At 30.6% G+C, this 16,609-nt stretch overlaps 1 protein-coding gene across 1 annotated transcript in view; it reads right to left on the bottom strand.

Annotated features, from left to right (window-relative positions):
- Nucleotides 1-608: 608 nt before the first annotated feature.
- LOC148275545 (choline/ethanolamine transporter flvcr2a-like) overlaps nucleotides 609-16,609 on the bottom strand; it is a 132,411-nt gene continuing 116,410 nt past the window's right edge. The window contains exons 2-7 of the mRNA XM_088235557.1: nucleotides 13,731-14,012; nucleotides 8,648-8,833; nucleotides 6,264-6,444; nucleotides 4,978-5,186; nucleotides 4,316-4,530; nucleotides 609-1,083 (exon numbers count right to left, since the gene is read on the bottom strand). Of these exons, the coding sequence (XP_088091683.1) occupies nucleotides 780-1,083; nucleotides 4,316-4,530; nucleotides 4,978-5,186; nucleotides 6,264-6,444; nucleotides 8,648-8,833; nucleotides 13,731-14,000 (1,365 nt within the window). The 5' untranslated portion in view covers nucleotides 14,001-14,012 and the 3' untranslated portion in view covers nucleotides 609-779. The remainder of the gene's footprint in view (nucleotides 1,084-4,315; nucleotides 4,531-4,977; nucleotides 5,187-6,263; nucleotides 6,445-8,647; nucleotides 8,834-13,730; nucleotides 14,013-16,609) is intronic.

Genomic DNA, 16,609 nt, shown 5'->3' with positions numbered 1-16,609 from the left:
ACCCATCGCTTGCAAAGCTACACAAGCTTCTTTATTGCGGTATACATAACTACTGAATTATATTATATTTTATTGTTTAAGTATTATGTTGTGATTGTTACTTATAAAGCAAGTCACTTTGTCTTGTAAGGATGAAAAACGTAATTTGAGATTGATACGCTTAAAACAAGACTGGAGTAAACTTAAGCAAATATTGTTTATTTGTTTATTTAATATTTTTTCCTTGTTATTAATCGCTTTTTTAATTTCTGAGATTTCCAAATTTTCTGATTTTCATATTTAATTTTTAACGTGAAGAATTTTTAATTCAGTGTCCTTGTTGAAATAGTGATTATTTTTAATCTGATGGTTTGCGAATTTAAAAAGAATATTATTATTTAGGCACTTAAACTGTTCTTTTACTCTAATATGATTTTTTTTTTTAGTTTTTCCAATGTAAATTGAGTCGCAATAATTACAGTTTAATTGTTATATGCCAGATTTATTATATTTACGGACTTTGTTTTTGTGATTTTTTAACAATGTTCCTTTATTATTAGATGTCTGAGGTACAAATTCAATGTTTGATGGTAGGGAATAAAATAATTATTTAGAAAAATTTACGTTTTAAAAAAAAATCCGCCACCATTGTTTTGGTGGGTTTGTTTTATTTATTGTGGGAGTAGAATATAACTATGGAGTTCTCTTCTAAATAATATTCTTATCAAAAGTAATAGATATTTTTATAATTATTTTAAAATGTATTTTTTTATTTAAAAATGTTTAACCATTAATGTGGGTCATCTATTTTCATAGATTACATTTAAATACAACGTAGATCTGGAGTTTTGTGCATCTTGCCGTTTTAATATCGGCCGTATGATCACGGTGAGGCCTGTACCAATGAACAGAGACGTTGCGGCTGCTATATTTGACCAAAACTCTCCGTAATTCTCCAGAACCGCATCAAATATAACGGCAAACAATATTCCAGCTAGCATGTTTAGTGTATTCAAAATGGTCGCTACAGTTACTTCGGATTCTGGATAGGTTAACTCAGAAGCAAACTCGTAACCAACCGGAGTATAGCCAAGGAGAAAGAATCTGGAAATGAAATTCACCAAAAATATTAACATTACTTTATTTGAAGATAGTTTAAATAAGCACTTTTAACCGATTATAAAAAAAATTGAACTAATCGGTAATCAATAAACAATATTATCCGAGAAAGCAAATTTATTTTATTTTTTTGCGCATAGTTACGATAATATTTCTAAATATGACGTTTTGTACATTCTTTTTTGTGTGAAACATTTGAGGCTTTATATCCAAATGGTTATTTATTTTAACCTGTCAACTATTTTTCATTTTATTTTTTTCATAAAGAGACATACTTAAGTCATTATTTACTCGAATATAAAAATTTCAGACCATATCCTAAAAGCCGTAAATAACTTGAACTGGAAAAATGGAAATCGAGTTGTGGTAGAGTGGGATTTGAGCCTCGAAGCTTTGGCATAAGAGTCCAAAATACTACCACGGGACCACAATTTGGTTAAAAAAATTAACGTTTATTATTTATATTATAATAAAAAATAATAACAACAACAATAATAAATCTTTGTTAAGCATAATATATGTATACAATTTGATAAAAACTTTTTTTCAAAAATAAAACATAGGTATACACAGTTAATTGACAAACTTATTGCCACTAGCAATATCTCACATTCTGAGCCAAAACGAAAAAAAATACCAATTATAAAAACAAAGTAAAAAATAAACAATTCGAAAAAATATAAAAGAGTAAATAAAATACCATTTAAAAGAACGATTTAATTGAGAAACGTATGGTTGATTTTTTTTTAAATACACACAATTCAATTCTTTAATTAAAAAAAGAGAACTAAAAAAAAGAAAATATTTCTTCAGGTGTAATTTAACCAAATTACTTAAAAAATATGTTTGGTAGTGGATGAGAGACGTTTCCACAGTCGAGCCGTTTTTGTTTTCAAGTTGTTCGTCAAACGAGCTTTTTTAGACCAGTACGCTTATTCCTTTATTTTTCTCTAGCATATTGTTTTAGTTATATATAAATCCTCTGTATCGCTGGTAGTATCTGACAGACCCAGAACAAGAGATTTAATGAAAGATTGTATGAAGATGATTATCACTCACCTCAAAAGGGCAACATTAATGAATATTACAATATAATTTTAATATGGAGAACAAACATTTGGTAGACAAACACAAACAAAAAAAGATGTTTTAAAATATAAGGTGATGTGTATATGGAGGGTAGTGGATGCTTACTCAACCGCTATACTACCCTAAAAACTACCTGCATGATATCTTATTTCATCAGGGGTGGGATCTTTCTTGGGCTGTCGATCCAAAACTGTTTTACAAGTGCATACAAAAGGAAATGTTAATAAATAAAACAAAATAATAAGAAGAAGAACAGAGAAATTTGTGATAATTCATTGAAACTTAATAAGAATTGAATTACGGAATATTACGGATTTGCCATTTAAAATAAAGAGTAAAGTGTTTATTATTTGCCCGTACACAATGTCATTTTTTTATATTTTCGGACGACCCCCGTGAAAAGCTTTCCTAATTATTTTTTTTTACGAATTCTTACCGATAACATTTGTTTTTGAAGCTTAACAGAGCAATTTGCCAATATAGTTAACTATAGAATTGAAAATTTAAAAAATCATACGAAACTTTCAACGAAAAAAAAAATAACATAAAATGAAAATCAAGTAACATTTCTAAATAAAACGAATTCACAAAAATCAATGCATGACATAAAAGTCTATGATAGGTGAATTTAAGCAAAAACAAAATTTTGGCGACAGCCTGCCTCAGTAAAATTTTCTCTGGTGTACTCCTAGTTATATCTAAACAACATCAAATTTATTGATATGCTCTGAAAAACTTGAATCATTACAACCTATAAAATATTCGGGAATAAGTTTTGATAAATATTTTAAATGGACAGAACACATACAATATATAACACAAAAAATTAGAAAACTTTCCCATATCTTTAAGTTAATACGTAGCATTTTATCCCTTATTAAACTCAAACAACTATATTATATTTTATTTACTTCAATTATAACTTATGGCATAATATTATGGGGAGACACTTATAAAGCAATATTAAAACCTCTCGAATCCGCTCAAAAATATATTATCAAAATAATTTCAAAAAAGGACTTCTGGTACCCCAAGTTGTTAGAGGAATTCGATATATTAGATATAAGGCAATTATATATATGGAGAATAATTATGTTTCTCAAACCAAATAATTCTACCAAATCTTAAAAGGAACACTCCCAGACTACCAAAAGTCAAAATAAAGGATGGGTCATGGGGTCTACCACAAACTCTGAATTCGGGCAAAGAAATTTCAGGTTTCTGGGCCACAAAATATTAAATATGTTACCCGAACATTACAAAACCATGACCCGAATTCAATTAAATAAATTTGTAATAAAATGGTTACTGGATTTTAGTGGAGAAAAATCGGAAAACTTACTAAAAAACATTATAAAACAATAAGTGGTATAAATTAATAATGTATAACCGTATTGTCAATTAACTAGTAGGTAGTAATGTTATTGTTTATTTTTGCATAAAAATGTCTGCCTTAAAACATAATGTACCTAGTTAGGCAGACTAGACACCAGAGAAATATATAACATAAGTTTGCATGTAAAAGTAAAAGAATTTGAGATGAATAAGTCAGTCAAATACCAACATAATATTAAAATTCCATATAAGTCATGGTCAAAATAGTATTTGTCTTCAAAGGTGTAGAAATTTATAATAATCTTCCAAATGAACTAAAAACTGCTAAAAATAACAAATTTAAAGATTTTTTTTAAACACGTGTAAAAACTACATTGAATTTTAATTAGTATGAATGTGTTTTTGTTTTGTGATTTTTCTTTATATATTCTATGTTTTCATTTTTTTTATCATGTACTTTTATTTAAAATTAGATAAACTCTTATAAATAAACAACTACAACAGTATAAGTAACTCTCCAAGCACAAGAATTAGTCAGTTTTTTTTTTGAGTTACAGTAATAACATTAACTAGATGTGTAAAAGTAGATATGTATAGAATTTCTAAAAAAAACATACTTTTTGTGAAATTTATTAATAATAAAAAATAAAAAATGTAGAAGATAAAGAATTCTTAAATTTTGTTAATAAACCATTATTATTATTAATTCAATGACAAGGACCCTTTGCAGGCCAGATTCGATCCCTAGGAATCGATATAGACCACTTTTAAAAATTGAGATAAAAATCCTCACCCTAAAATCCAGGCCAATGTATAAATAACCAGCTTATTGGGTGAAACAAGGGCGAATGTGTACCCAATCATAGTAACAGCTGCTAGTAAATAAACAGCTATTGCAACTTCTTTGTATTTCTTCGTTTTGTCCATTATAGTTCCACAAACAACGGAGCCTATCATCCCCCCAATAACTATTATGACTCCGATAGTTCCCGGGTCCACTTCGCCTCTCTGAAATAAAACAAAGAAAAAAGTAAACATAAAAATAATCAAAATAATAAGTTTGTGCTCAAAAACTTCTGCAAATGTAAGCACATAACTACATATCAGCTTTTTATGATACTTTTTTTATTTATGTTTGTAAACTATGGTAGTAGACATAACATAAGTACTTTTTTTATTAATATTACGATGCATTACTTTTTGATATAGTATCTTGGCCATGAGATCCAGAAAACATCAAAAAATATGTTTAAACAATTATATAAATCTATTTTATTAAATCAATTTATTTATGGTTTATAAGAAATACAAAAAAAATCGCTAAAATAATCATAATTTGTTATGTTTTTCGTCAATCAAATCGTTTTGAACGAAATGCACAAAATGGACGTATGCACTTTTGCATTAACTCTCGGATACTTAAAGGTCAATGGTAAAAGTTTTGCAATCACTTACAGGAAAATAGAAGATAAATATTTGATTGAGCATGGTAGACATCGCGCTAAAGCAACCATTATTTATTCCATTTGACAAGAAGAGAAGAACAAAATCTCTGTTTACAAGAAGTTCCTTTAAGGACGAAAGGTAACTTATCTGTAATGGAGGGTAGGCCTTCAGAAATGCTTGAGCGGGGCTTGGTGGTGCTTTTGGCTCTGCGTCGAAAACTAAAAAAGAAATCAAATAATCAAATTAATAATTTATGTTTGATTTCATATATATGATAACAGAGGAAGAATTTTTTTTACAATAGAATATGTTCTTGGCATTTTTAGGACTTTTTCTTGTACTGTGTTTTTTTTGCTGTGCCGTTTTCTAAAATCACGCTTAATTTTCTACTCCCTGACCTTTTTTCTTGAGTCATCCAGGGTCGGGCCTTTTTGTACTCAAGCGCCAGGATCTTCTGTTCTGGGTTATCACAGTGGGAATACTTTGTGCTGCCAAGTCCTTCCAAATAGTAAACCACCATGTTGCTGGGGTTCTGCTTCTATCTCTAGTTAGCTATTGACATGATCAGATTTGAGTTTATCTGATAACGCAATACCTTCCTTGGTCGTCTTAGTCTCACGTTACAGTTCATTTTTGCCATGTTCACTTGTTTCATAATTGTTTTGTCATCCGTTTGTTCTGTATGACCAAACCATTTCAGAGACCCCTTTTTAAAATTATCAATTAAACGCGACTCAGATTTACACTGTCGCCTGATTTCTTTATTTGTTTCCCTGTCATGCATTGATTTCCCACACATTTGTCTAAGAGATCGCATTTTGACCGGGTTCTATTGGTTTTCATCCTTTCTCTGCTAGTTCCATGTTTTACTTTTATACATAAGTATTGGGACTCAAACTCCATGGTCCAATCCCAGATTAGCTTTGCTCTCCTTTCAACATCTTTTTCTCCTCTTTCATCTCTTGAAAACATGCCTCTTAGATACACAAATTCTTCTGCTTATTCAAAACATTCGTTGTTTACATTTATTATGAGGTCAGTAACCTCACTTCTCCTTTCAAATACCATCACTTTTGACTTACTTTTGTTCATCACCAATTCGCTCTCCAGGCATACTCGTGCATCATACATTCTAGAGACTATTTGTTGCAAATCCTCTTTGCTGCTTGCAAAAAAAACTGCATCATTCGCAGAATGTTTGCGTATATAATAAATAGATAAATACTTATTGGCAAAGAAAAAGTAAGTAAAGCAAAAAAAATAATTTAAGTTATTTACATTTCTTTGTTACTTACAAGCAATAACAGCAAAGCTCATCAAAGTGGCAAACACAGCGACTGACAAAAACATAACATAAAGATCTTGTCCAATATCAGCCAGTGATTCTGAATTAGCAACTAGAAGTGGCGAAAAGAAAAATCCGGAAGCAATGCCAAACTGACTTCCATATATTGCGATACTGCAAGCTGTTGAAACCTGCAAAATATTTTGTTCTTTTTATTTGTCCTTTTATTCAATTGTATTGGGCCAGATTTCCATTTTTTTCAATGACCCGGTAAAATAAATGGACTTATTTTATTCAGTTTCAATACGTATATGACTTAAAAAAAAATAATTTATTCATTCATATGCAAAAAGAATAATACAACTTATCAAGTCCTTCTGAACTGTTTGAGAAAATATTTTTGAGAAGGTGATATGGAAGTTTAGGCATTTACAGGGCTTATGAGCTGTCATTGGCTGGTTTAAGTGGCCACTTTACACACTGTGTAACATTTACCATTCTGCCCATGTTTGAACATCCACATTTCCTCAACTCTTCCATCTATTGACTGTTGTGAAAAAAAAGAGCTGAAACCTTCATCACGTGGGTGAGATTCATCCGGCTGAACCAAATCACCTACTAGGCAACACCTGAAAACAATTTTCCAATTTTTATACTTCTTCTTTTACCAGGTAGTTAATTCAACAGTGTTTGAGTATGTTAAAATACTGTGATATAGGTTTCAGCTCTTTTACTTCACAAATGATGGAAAATGGAAGAGTTGAAGGAATGTGGATGTTCAAACATGAGCAGAATGGTGATTGTTACACAGTGTGTAAAGTGGCCACTTAAACCAGCGAATGACAGGTCATGAGCCCTGTAAATGCCTAAACTTCCATATTCCCTTCTCAAAAATGTTTTCCCTCTATGTTAAAATAAATTTTAACATTAATTTTTTTGTTATTTATTTTAATAAAATAATCCATTTCACATAACCATCCTTGCAAGACATAAATACTTGATTTATTAGTTCTATAAAATAAAATAGAACAAATTTTAAAAGTTAAGTATACCTTGATAAAGAAGCTTGTATTGCTTTAAAACTGGTTGGTAAAAAAAATAAATATATATTTTGTTGGTTGGTTGGAAGAAATACCCGATTGGTATTAAGCCCGCCAATGTACAACTAACATTATGTTCAAAACTTTTAGAAAATAAAATAAAACAAAATAAAATAATAATGACTACCTCAAGTCAAAATCTGGTGTATTTTAGTGTTTGTTTAAATCTAGAAAAACTTACACCAAAAAAGTCCTGATCTTGTATAATTATTATAACAAATCGGATGAATACTTGATTTTTATCAAGGTGAACCGAGAAAAGCATGAAATCACTAAATTCAACAAATAATTGAAGATGAACATGTCAAAAGTCGGAATAATTGGGACGCGTGCATAGGAAGATGAATGAGTTTAGGAGAAGAGAGATGTGTAGGCAAAGATAGAGTTATGTTGCGTTTTGTCCTTTCTTCCTACCTTTATGGGGATGTTTAATTTGTTTGTATTATTTCAAATCATCCCTATTTGGATGGGTCATCTAAGTAACCTTAGAATTAAAAAGTATGCTTAATATTTTGCACCCCAAAAAGTACACCATTGTAAGTCTAAACTTGTCTGTTTTGAGTTACGAATGCAGTTCAATCATCTTTTATTCTCTTTGTCGGGAAAAAACTTTTTTCAGCAAAATATACTTCAGTTTTTCTGAAACTAATTGAGTTAAATTGATACCAAAAAGAACACTTCATTAATTTTATATTATGCTGCTACAGTGTTCATTTTATTTTTTAACAGTCAAATAAGCAAATACCATTTTTGAAAAAACTAGGCGTTATAATATCAATATACAGAGGGTTCTTTAAATCCTGTCACATCCGAAACCACGATAATCAGTATGAGTAAGAAGACATATTGGTTCATTAAAATACATTTTTAAAACGAACATTTTTTGAAATATGAATATAAAAAACAAATAGTTGCTTACTTCTGCAGGGGAGAAACGAAGAAGGGAGAGGGGGGAGTCTTATACACCGGTTACAGCGTGGCCGCGCTCCTCTCGCATCTCCCCTGCAGAAGTAAGCAACTATTTGTTTTTTTGTTCATGTTTTTTTTCAAATTTGATTCGTTAAAATTATTTTAATGTGCCAATATGTCTTCTTGCTCATACTGATCATCGTGGTTTTGGATGTGACAGGGTTTAAAAAACACCTGTATATATTAAGTGACGAGCATTCATAAAATTAAAAATGTTTGTTTTTACTCTCGTATCTCAGTCGAGTCCTTCTGGGGGTGAGATTTATAAACTAACAAAATTGGTCAAAAATATTGTATTTTTAAGTAACCAAAAAAATGAACCTACTTCAGACTCTCCGAACCAAACAGCAGCCAATTTAGGAGGAATATTAATGATGAAGAGTTGTGAAAGAGCAATAATGGTTTGTCCTGCAAACGTCACTATAAATCTTGATGGTTCCACCGAAAATACTTTCACCCACGATCCTAATGCAGTGCCTAAAACGCCAATCAGCGCCGAAGCTCTGAGACCCTAAAAAAAAAACAACACTTAGTTAAACTTTTAAAAAACTTAAAAGTGGTAAATGATTATTTTGAGCATGGTGATGTACCATCGTATAATCACAAGCAAAAGATGGAATTTTCTAAAGTTCAGACATTTGAAAAAAATAAAATGGAAACGTTATGTTTAATAATTCCTTAAATAAATCATTCATGCAAATAAACATATAATTTAGCCCTGTTTTACTAAAATAAGTTTATAATCATAAATGCAACACACGTTTAAGAAAATCAAGAGTGTTGTAAATGCGACAAAAGTTGGAATTACAGTTACTGGTATTAAAGAAATTAAAAATGGCGGAGTAGTTATACATCCTAGTTCAAACAAAGAAGCAGTAAAACTAGCTAATAACCTACTGAACCCGAAGCCGGTCTAAAAGCATCAGTTTCGATTCATAAACTACCTCGCATTTCAATTCATGGTTTATCGCAGGACGCTGCTTCTGATGATTTAATTAGCGCAATTCACCATCAGACCTCCAATGAAACTGGGATATCTCCTGAAGACTTAAAGAAAGTAACTATCTTCTCACACAAAGCGGGCCCTCGCACTGGGACGTGCATTCATATATATAGAGTTCCTCCATCTGTTTGACATTCATTAATTTCTTATACCAAACTGGCCATGGATTGGCAATTACACAAAGTTCGAGACTGGATAGTCGTTGAAATGTGGGCATTGCCAACTTTATGGACATGTCAAAATGTCATGTCGAAACACCCACCTGTTCTCACTGCGCTAAAACTGGTCACAGCTGTGATGCATGTAATAAAAAGGATAAGGTTCCCATTTGTGCTACATGTACATTCTTCAAAAAATCTGACTCTCACTCTACTGGATCCCAGGACTGCCCAGCTCGCCTAGCCGCTGAAAGACGTGAACTATCCCGAATCAATTTTTTAGACTAAATACCAACACCAGATCGTGCACTAATGACATTTATTCCTGCTATCAAAACGTCAGAGGCATGAACACTAAATTGAATGTTCTAACGTGTAATTTATCTGTATGTGATTATGATATTTTATTTTTAACCAAAACTTGGCTTAACGACAGGATCTCATCTGCTGAACTTCTTCGCTGGTCTAACGGAATTTAACATTTTTCGTTGTGATCGTTCTGCTTTGTATAAGTCTAAAGGTGGCGGAGTGATTATTTGTGTCAAAAAAGAAATTATATGTCATATTTTAAAATCACATAGCAATGTGTCCGATCAGATTTTCTCGACCATCATCCTCGATGGCAAGAAACATATAATTGGTTGTATATACATTCCCCTTACTTTCTCAAATAATATTTGTAAGGCACATACGGATTTACTTGAAAACATCTCTGAAGAAGGTGATCTGTTTTTAGTTTGTGGAGATTACAACTTACTAAAATTGTAATGGTCAAATGATAACCAAAGTGTTCAGACTTCAGGCTCTCTATCCTTGCAAGCTGCCATAATTGCAAACTTTTTTGCATACAAGAACATGTTTCAGTTAAATGCAGTCACTAATTGTTTTGGAAGTTGTTTGGACCTTATCTTTAGCCGTAGACAGAATATTCTGGTTCAAACATCTAGTAACAATTTATTACCAATTGACAACTATCACCCTCCACTATCGATACAAATTATGTCAATTATAATAAATAAATAAATACGCTGCTCATTTCACATATGTGCGTCTACTATCACAGTCAATAACCAACCTTATCTGTTTCACATAAACACTGGCCATAGAACAGTGTCTCTGTTTTCTTTGTTATGAAGTCTATCTTCATGTTTCGTGTAGTATAAGAACACAGATTAATTGCTGTATTGTCAGACATTCATTCTTTGCATAGAAAAGATTAATATTTTTTGTATTAAAATCAAGCATAGTTATACAAATTTTACTTTCCAAGTCCGGTATGAAAATGTCCATTACAAGATTACAAAAAATACAACTTCATCATTAAAAAAAATTAAGAGAGCTATATCAAGTCTTTTATCGTACGTAGACTAGTGTGACATCACATCCACACAATAATTATTTCTCTTTTTGCTTCACATTAAAGATGCAACATCTACAAATTGTCCCCTGACTTCTCGCCTAGAACGTAGCCGGCCGCATATTCGTAAAAACCAAATGCGTTTCCATTCGGGATGTTTCAGAATCCCCTCAAAATGACTAAATAGCAGACATGTCGAATAGAGATACTCGATGGGTTATCCACACCAGCAATAACTGAAAAAAACTAAATTATATTTAAAATAGTTTTTTACAATAAAAAGCATAATTTAATCTGATTCTTTTGACTGTCAATAAATGAGCTTTTTTCAAAATTCCTTGGAAATGCGAAGGCCAGTTAAGAAATTCAATTATAAAAGTCAATGAAAAAACTATATGAATTGGGAAAAAACATTTATGATTAAAACCAAAACAAAATTAAAACCTTAAGTTAAAAAAATATGTGTTTAACAACCTTTAAATGAGATATTTATGTAAAGCACATTGTTATTATTAAAGCACACCTGTATTTATGGCTTTTTTCAAGATTTAAAATAAATCAATGTAAAATTATGCATTATAATATATTTTAAAAATCAATATATATGTATTTTTTAAATAAAATAACCCACTAAGTAAATTAATGAAATATTTATGTAAATGCACATTGTTATTATTAGAGCACAGAAGAATTTATGGCCTTTTTTATAATTCAAAATAAATCAATAAAAAATAAATCAATTCAAAATTATGCATTATAATATACTTAAAAAATATAAATATATATATATTTATATGTATATTTAATCAAATAACCCACTAAGCCTCTATTTTGAGGTTTGTCAGTGGGATATAGGAGATATGGAAGGGGGTAATGAAAAATACACCACAACCCCCAGACTAATTGAGAAAAAAAAAATCTTGTATTTTTTTTCTTGCAAACTGGTGGGAATCGAACCCGCGACGCCAGTTTCACAGTTGGCCGTTTGATCAACTGCGCCACGGCGCCTGTTGAAATAATGTAAATTGTTTTTCAAATCAGTCAAACCCGGAAAACGATATATTTCATTCTTATTTTCTATTCAAAAGTGTTTTCATTGATTCTGGTTAAAAAAATGTAATAATACAAACAAATTTCCTTATAACTTCACTGAGAAACAAAATCTCAATTTTTTATGAGAAAAAATATTTTTACAAACTTAAAAACACGTGCAGCCAGACAAATTCAATGTCTAAATGAAAATTATTTTCCTTGGTAAAAGCTCTTTTATTTTTGAGAACATTGATACTGATTTGTTTTTTATGTACGATATATTGATGTAGAATTATTTTAGGATGATCACAACCATGATAAATTAGACAAGGACCGTAGACTCAAAACCGTGTTTGATTTTAAATTGACTGACACACTTCTGGTCGAACAATAATGAGATGTCTTAGTAAAACGTTTATTTGGGGTTTTCCCAGGGAATCAATTATTTTAGAGCCTAAATCTGTTGACATTTTTGAAGTAAAAGAGCTGAAATCTGAATGTTGCTGATAAGATTCATCTGATTTAATTATTTTACCTACCTACTAGGCAACGCCTTAAAATATTTTTCAACGTGTGTATACTTCTTCTTAAAAAAAGGTGGATTTGTCAACAATGCGTTGATTTTGTCCAAATTTATCTGAACAAGGACAGGATTCAACCCTCTAGAGCTGCTAATATTAACATGTTACAACAGACATGCATACCATTTTACTAAAAAAAATATAGAATTCTGGCCATCCACAAGGCTAACGACGTGTCATTGGCTGGTTGAAGTAGCCACTTAAACACTTTGTACCATTCACATTTTGGCCTATATTTGAACATCTATATTCCTTTGACTCTTTCATCTGCTGACGTTTTTGAAGTTATATAGCTGAAACCTTTTTTTTTGCGGGTGAAATTTATCTGACTGAATTATTTTACCTATGTACTAGGCAACGCCTGAAAATATATAAACATTTTTGTAAAATATATATGGTGAAATGCATATAGTTAAAATTTTATAGATATATTTGTCCCAACTCAACACAGGACTTTGTTTCCACGGAGCTGGAATTTGTGTCGCAAAAACTGTTATATAAATATATTGTGAATAAAATTATCGGGTTATGGTCCCGTAACTAGTGATGCGGACTCACGGATCAGGGGTTTGAGGTTCGAACCCCATTCTACCCCAACTCGATTTCCATTTTCTAATCGTGAGTTTTTTACAACTCGTTGAAAATGGCCACCAAAATTGAAATATTTGAGTAGATTATAAGAACGATCGTATTTCATTTTCTTTTAACTCTTTGTATCCCGGAGCCGTGTAAAAACGTGATTATATAACCATGCGTTGTGTCCCGGTCCAGTGTTTTCACGTGGTTTACCAGCTGTCTAAAAAGGTGCATTTTATTGACATCTAGTGACTTTTATTAGTACTTTTTTTGCTGCTGGTAAACCACGTGAAAACACGGGACCGGGACACAATGCATGGTTATTCAAATCACGTGTTTACACTGCTCCGGAATACAAAGCACAAAAAAAAGGGTGAGGCCCTGTATATGTGTGAACATTGCAATGCGCAATGTGGCTCTCCATAGATGCCAATGTTGGCAAAACTATCAACAAAAAAAAAAAAAAAAATTATTTAAAATAAATCGGATAAGTTTCAATTGATTTAACCTAGTATTTTCATAATTATGACACTTTTAAGTAACCCTTTACAAAGCATGAAATTTCACAAAAATGGTCCCGAATACAGGGAAAATTTTATGTGTATTCGGCCGGTACTCAAAGTGTTAAAAAAAATATTTTTTAAATAAATTAAGTTTCTTAATTAATTTAGAACTTATTTCAAGTGTTTTAATTTACGTACCAGTTTGTCCATAAAATACGATACTGGAAATGCCAGAGGAAGGTATGTAAGCATGAATATCAAAGATGTCAGTTTCACTGCCCACGCACTGACAGCATAGTATCTTTCTATCACATTGCTGATTATGGAGTATTGAAACCACTGCATGAAACTCCCGGTAGCGTACAGCACAAAAATTATAAGTATCGCCCATCTTCGTTTGAAGAGTTTGGTCTTGACTTGAAACTCAGCCACCGGAACTTTTACAAACCCGACGTCTTCGTTGACCATATTCGAGGATTTCTGCAAAAAACGGTAAAATTTACTAAAACAATAGACCAAAAAAAACGTTTTGTAATAATCAAGAAAAAAGAGACAAAAACAAAAAAAAAATTAAGATAAAAATAATAAAATAAATAAAACAACTTTGTTTTTAACCACTAATTTTTTATTATTATTATTTTGTCCACCGACCGGTTTCAGAGCAAACAAGCTTCTTTGTCAAGGTTTACGTAACTTATAAATTTATTCCTTTTGTATGTTTATCATGTTCACTAAATAGTACACGTGGACCCAATAAATCAAATCGTTTTTCCCTTACACGGGTGGTAATTTGATATCACTTTTTTAAAATTTAAGCAGGAGAAGATTAAAAGAAATATTGTTTATATGATTATTAATTATTGTTTTCTCATTATCAATCACTTTTTTTAATTTCTAAGATTTCTAAGTTGTCTAATTTTAATATTTTATTTTCAACATGAAGTCCTTTTAATCCAGTGTCGAAGTTATGATTATTTTTTATCAGATGATTTGCGAATTCAGAAAAATTATTATTATTTAAGCATCGTAAGTGTTTTTTAACTCAGATATCAAAGTTTCTTTTAGTTTTTTCCAATGTAGATTGAGTTGCAAACCTCTAAATATTTATTTTTAATATGAAGGTCGTAATTATGTTTTTAATTTTAAATTTGAGAAAATATGTTTTTTTTAAATTAAAATAAAACTATCTACCGTTCTTCAAATTCGTTTGTTAAGCAACTTGAAAACCTTATTTTATAATTTTCTTCACCATGTTATAGTATGTATGTGGGTGTATGTGTATGTGCGTAAGAGTGGGTGTGAGGGTGCGTGTATGTGTCTCTATAATTATATATGCATGCGCACGCATGCGCATTTGAATGGATATGTATAAACACTTATTTATAAAAAATGTTTTATATCCCTTCACTTTTTTTTTAAATATGTGTTTATTTTGTATTCAGCTTATTCATAATATATTCCCACAGCAAGCACAAAAGGTTGCCTCTTTTTTGGTGTGGTACTTCGTTTCATTTTTTGTTACTAAACTTTTGCTTTATTTTGTATTTTTTTTTGTTAACATACCTATTGTTATTTTTAATTTAATTAAATAAAATATATATGTATGCAAATACAAAGAAATTGTTTCAATAAACATTGAGGTATAACACTTCATACAATTCCAAGCTTAAAAGTCGTCCGGCGGAGGGAGCAAGTATCGTTAAATTTATCAAGATTCGCTGCGATTGGTGTACCAATGTAGTACCCTAAGCACCATTATGTGCGAAAAAAGAATGATAACTAATAAAAACGATACTTGTATGTTTAGTTTACTTGGTTCGCTGACACGTATTAACTCATTGGGATATTACTCAATACTGCAATATTACACATTCCAATATATATATATATTTATTTTATTTTATTTTACTAACATAAACGGTAAATCTGCCTTTTACAAAAATTTATAATACGAACATATTTGGGCTTTTTTTTATTATTTTTAAATACATAAATTTCCTTATACCCAAGATTTATAAAAAAAATTAAATCTAAAAATTATACAGCATTTTCAGTAGAAAGTTTAAATAATTAAAGAATAAATTTAAAAAACCAAGTTAAACATGAAAATCATAAGTACTGTTTTATACTACTGGGCAAAGTGAACAAAAAACTGTATTTATTATGAAATGCATGAATAAATAAATATAATAAATATTTAACAATGTTTGAGTATGTCCAAATGCTTGCACGCCTACTGGATTTCCCCTATAGGGAGTTATTCATATTTAAATGTATTTCAACAGAGAGGGAAAACATTTTTGAGAAGGGAATATGGAAGTCTAGGCATTTACAGGGCTTATGACCTGTCATTGGCTGGTTACACGGTGTGTAAAGTGGCCGCTTAAACCTATCTAGTCATTCTTCCAGGCACCCTGAAGTTGATGAGAGATAATAGTTCAGGGCAATCCCATATTGAATTTACAATTTTGAATAAATTTAAAAGGTCTATAATTTTTCTTCGATCGTTAAGTTTTAACAAATTCAATGTTTTTTAGTAAAAAATTGTAATTTAAAATTCATGACTGATTTTAAGTTTAAAATTTAAATTACCAAAAGAATTTTTTTGGACTCTTTCAAGAGAATTTGGGTGACAGTTGTAGTAAAGAGTCCATATTGTAGAGTTTTATTCTAACTGGCCATATATATTATGTTTATAATATTCGTGTAAATGAAATATGTGGTTGAGGTCAAAGATTATCGAAATACAGCGTTAATGTTTTAAGTAAATTCTGGGAAAAAAATAAAAATAATATTAATTATTCCTAACACACGCGTGTTATCCATTCAATGCTGAAACAATGAAATCATTATGAACTAGACGACCACTGCACAACTCACACTGCACACTAAATAAATTTCTACAATACCCTAATTGTAAGATAAACTTTTGATTCAAGATCATACACGTAAAATGATTTCATAGAAACAGTAACTCCAAAGCAAAACTGTATCATCTCAGTCATTAATATTTCACCCAAACAATACTTCAGAGTACACGTTAGGACTATGAATGTAAGTAATAGCAAAACATTCGA

This window comes from Micrasema longulum, unplaced genomic scaffold, assembly GCF_059751315.1.
Source record: "Micrasema longulum isolate JH-2025_06_02 unplaced genomic scaffold, ASM5975131v1 h1tg001395l, whole genome shotgun sequence".
Taxonomy (NCBI): domain Eukaryota; kingdom Metazoa; phylum Arthropoda; class Insecta; order Trichoptera; family Brachycentridae; genus Micrasema; species Micrasema longulum.
This window is presented reverse-complemented; position numbering and strand designations above follow the sequence as displayed.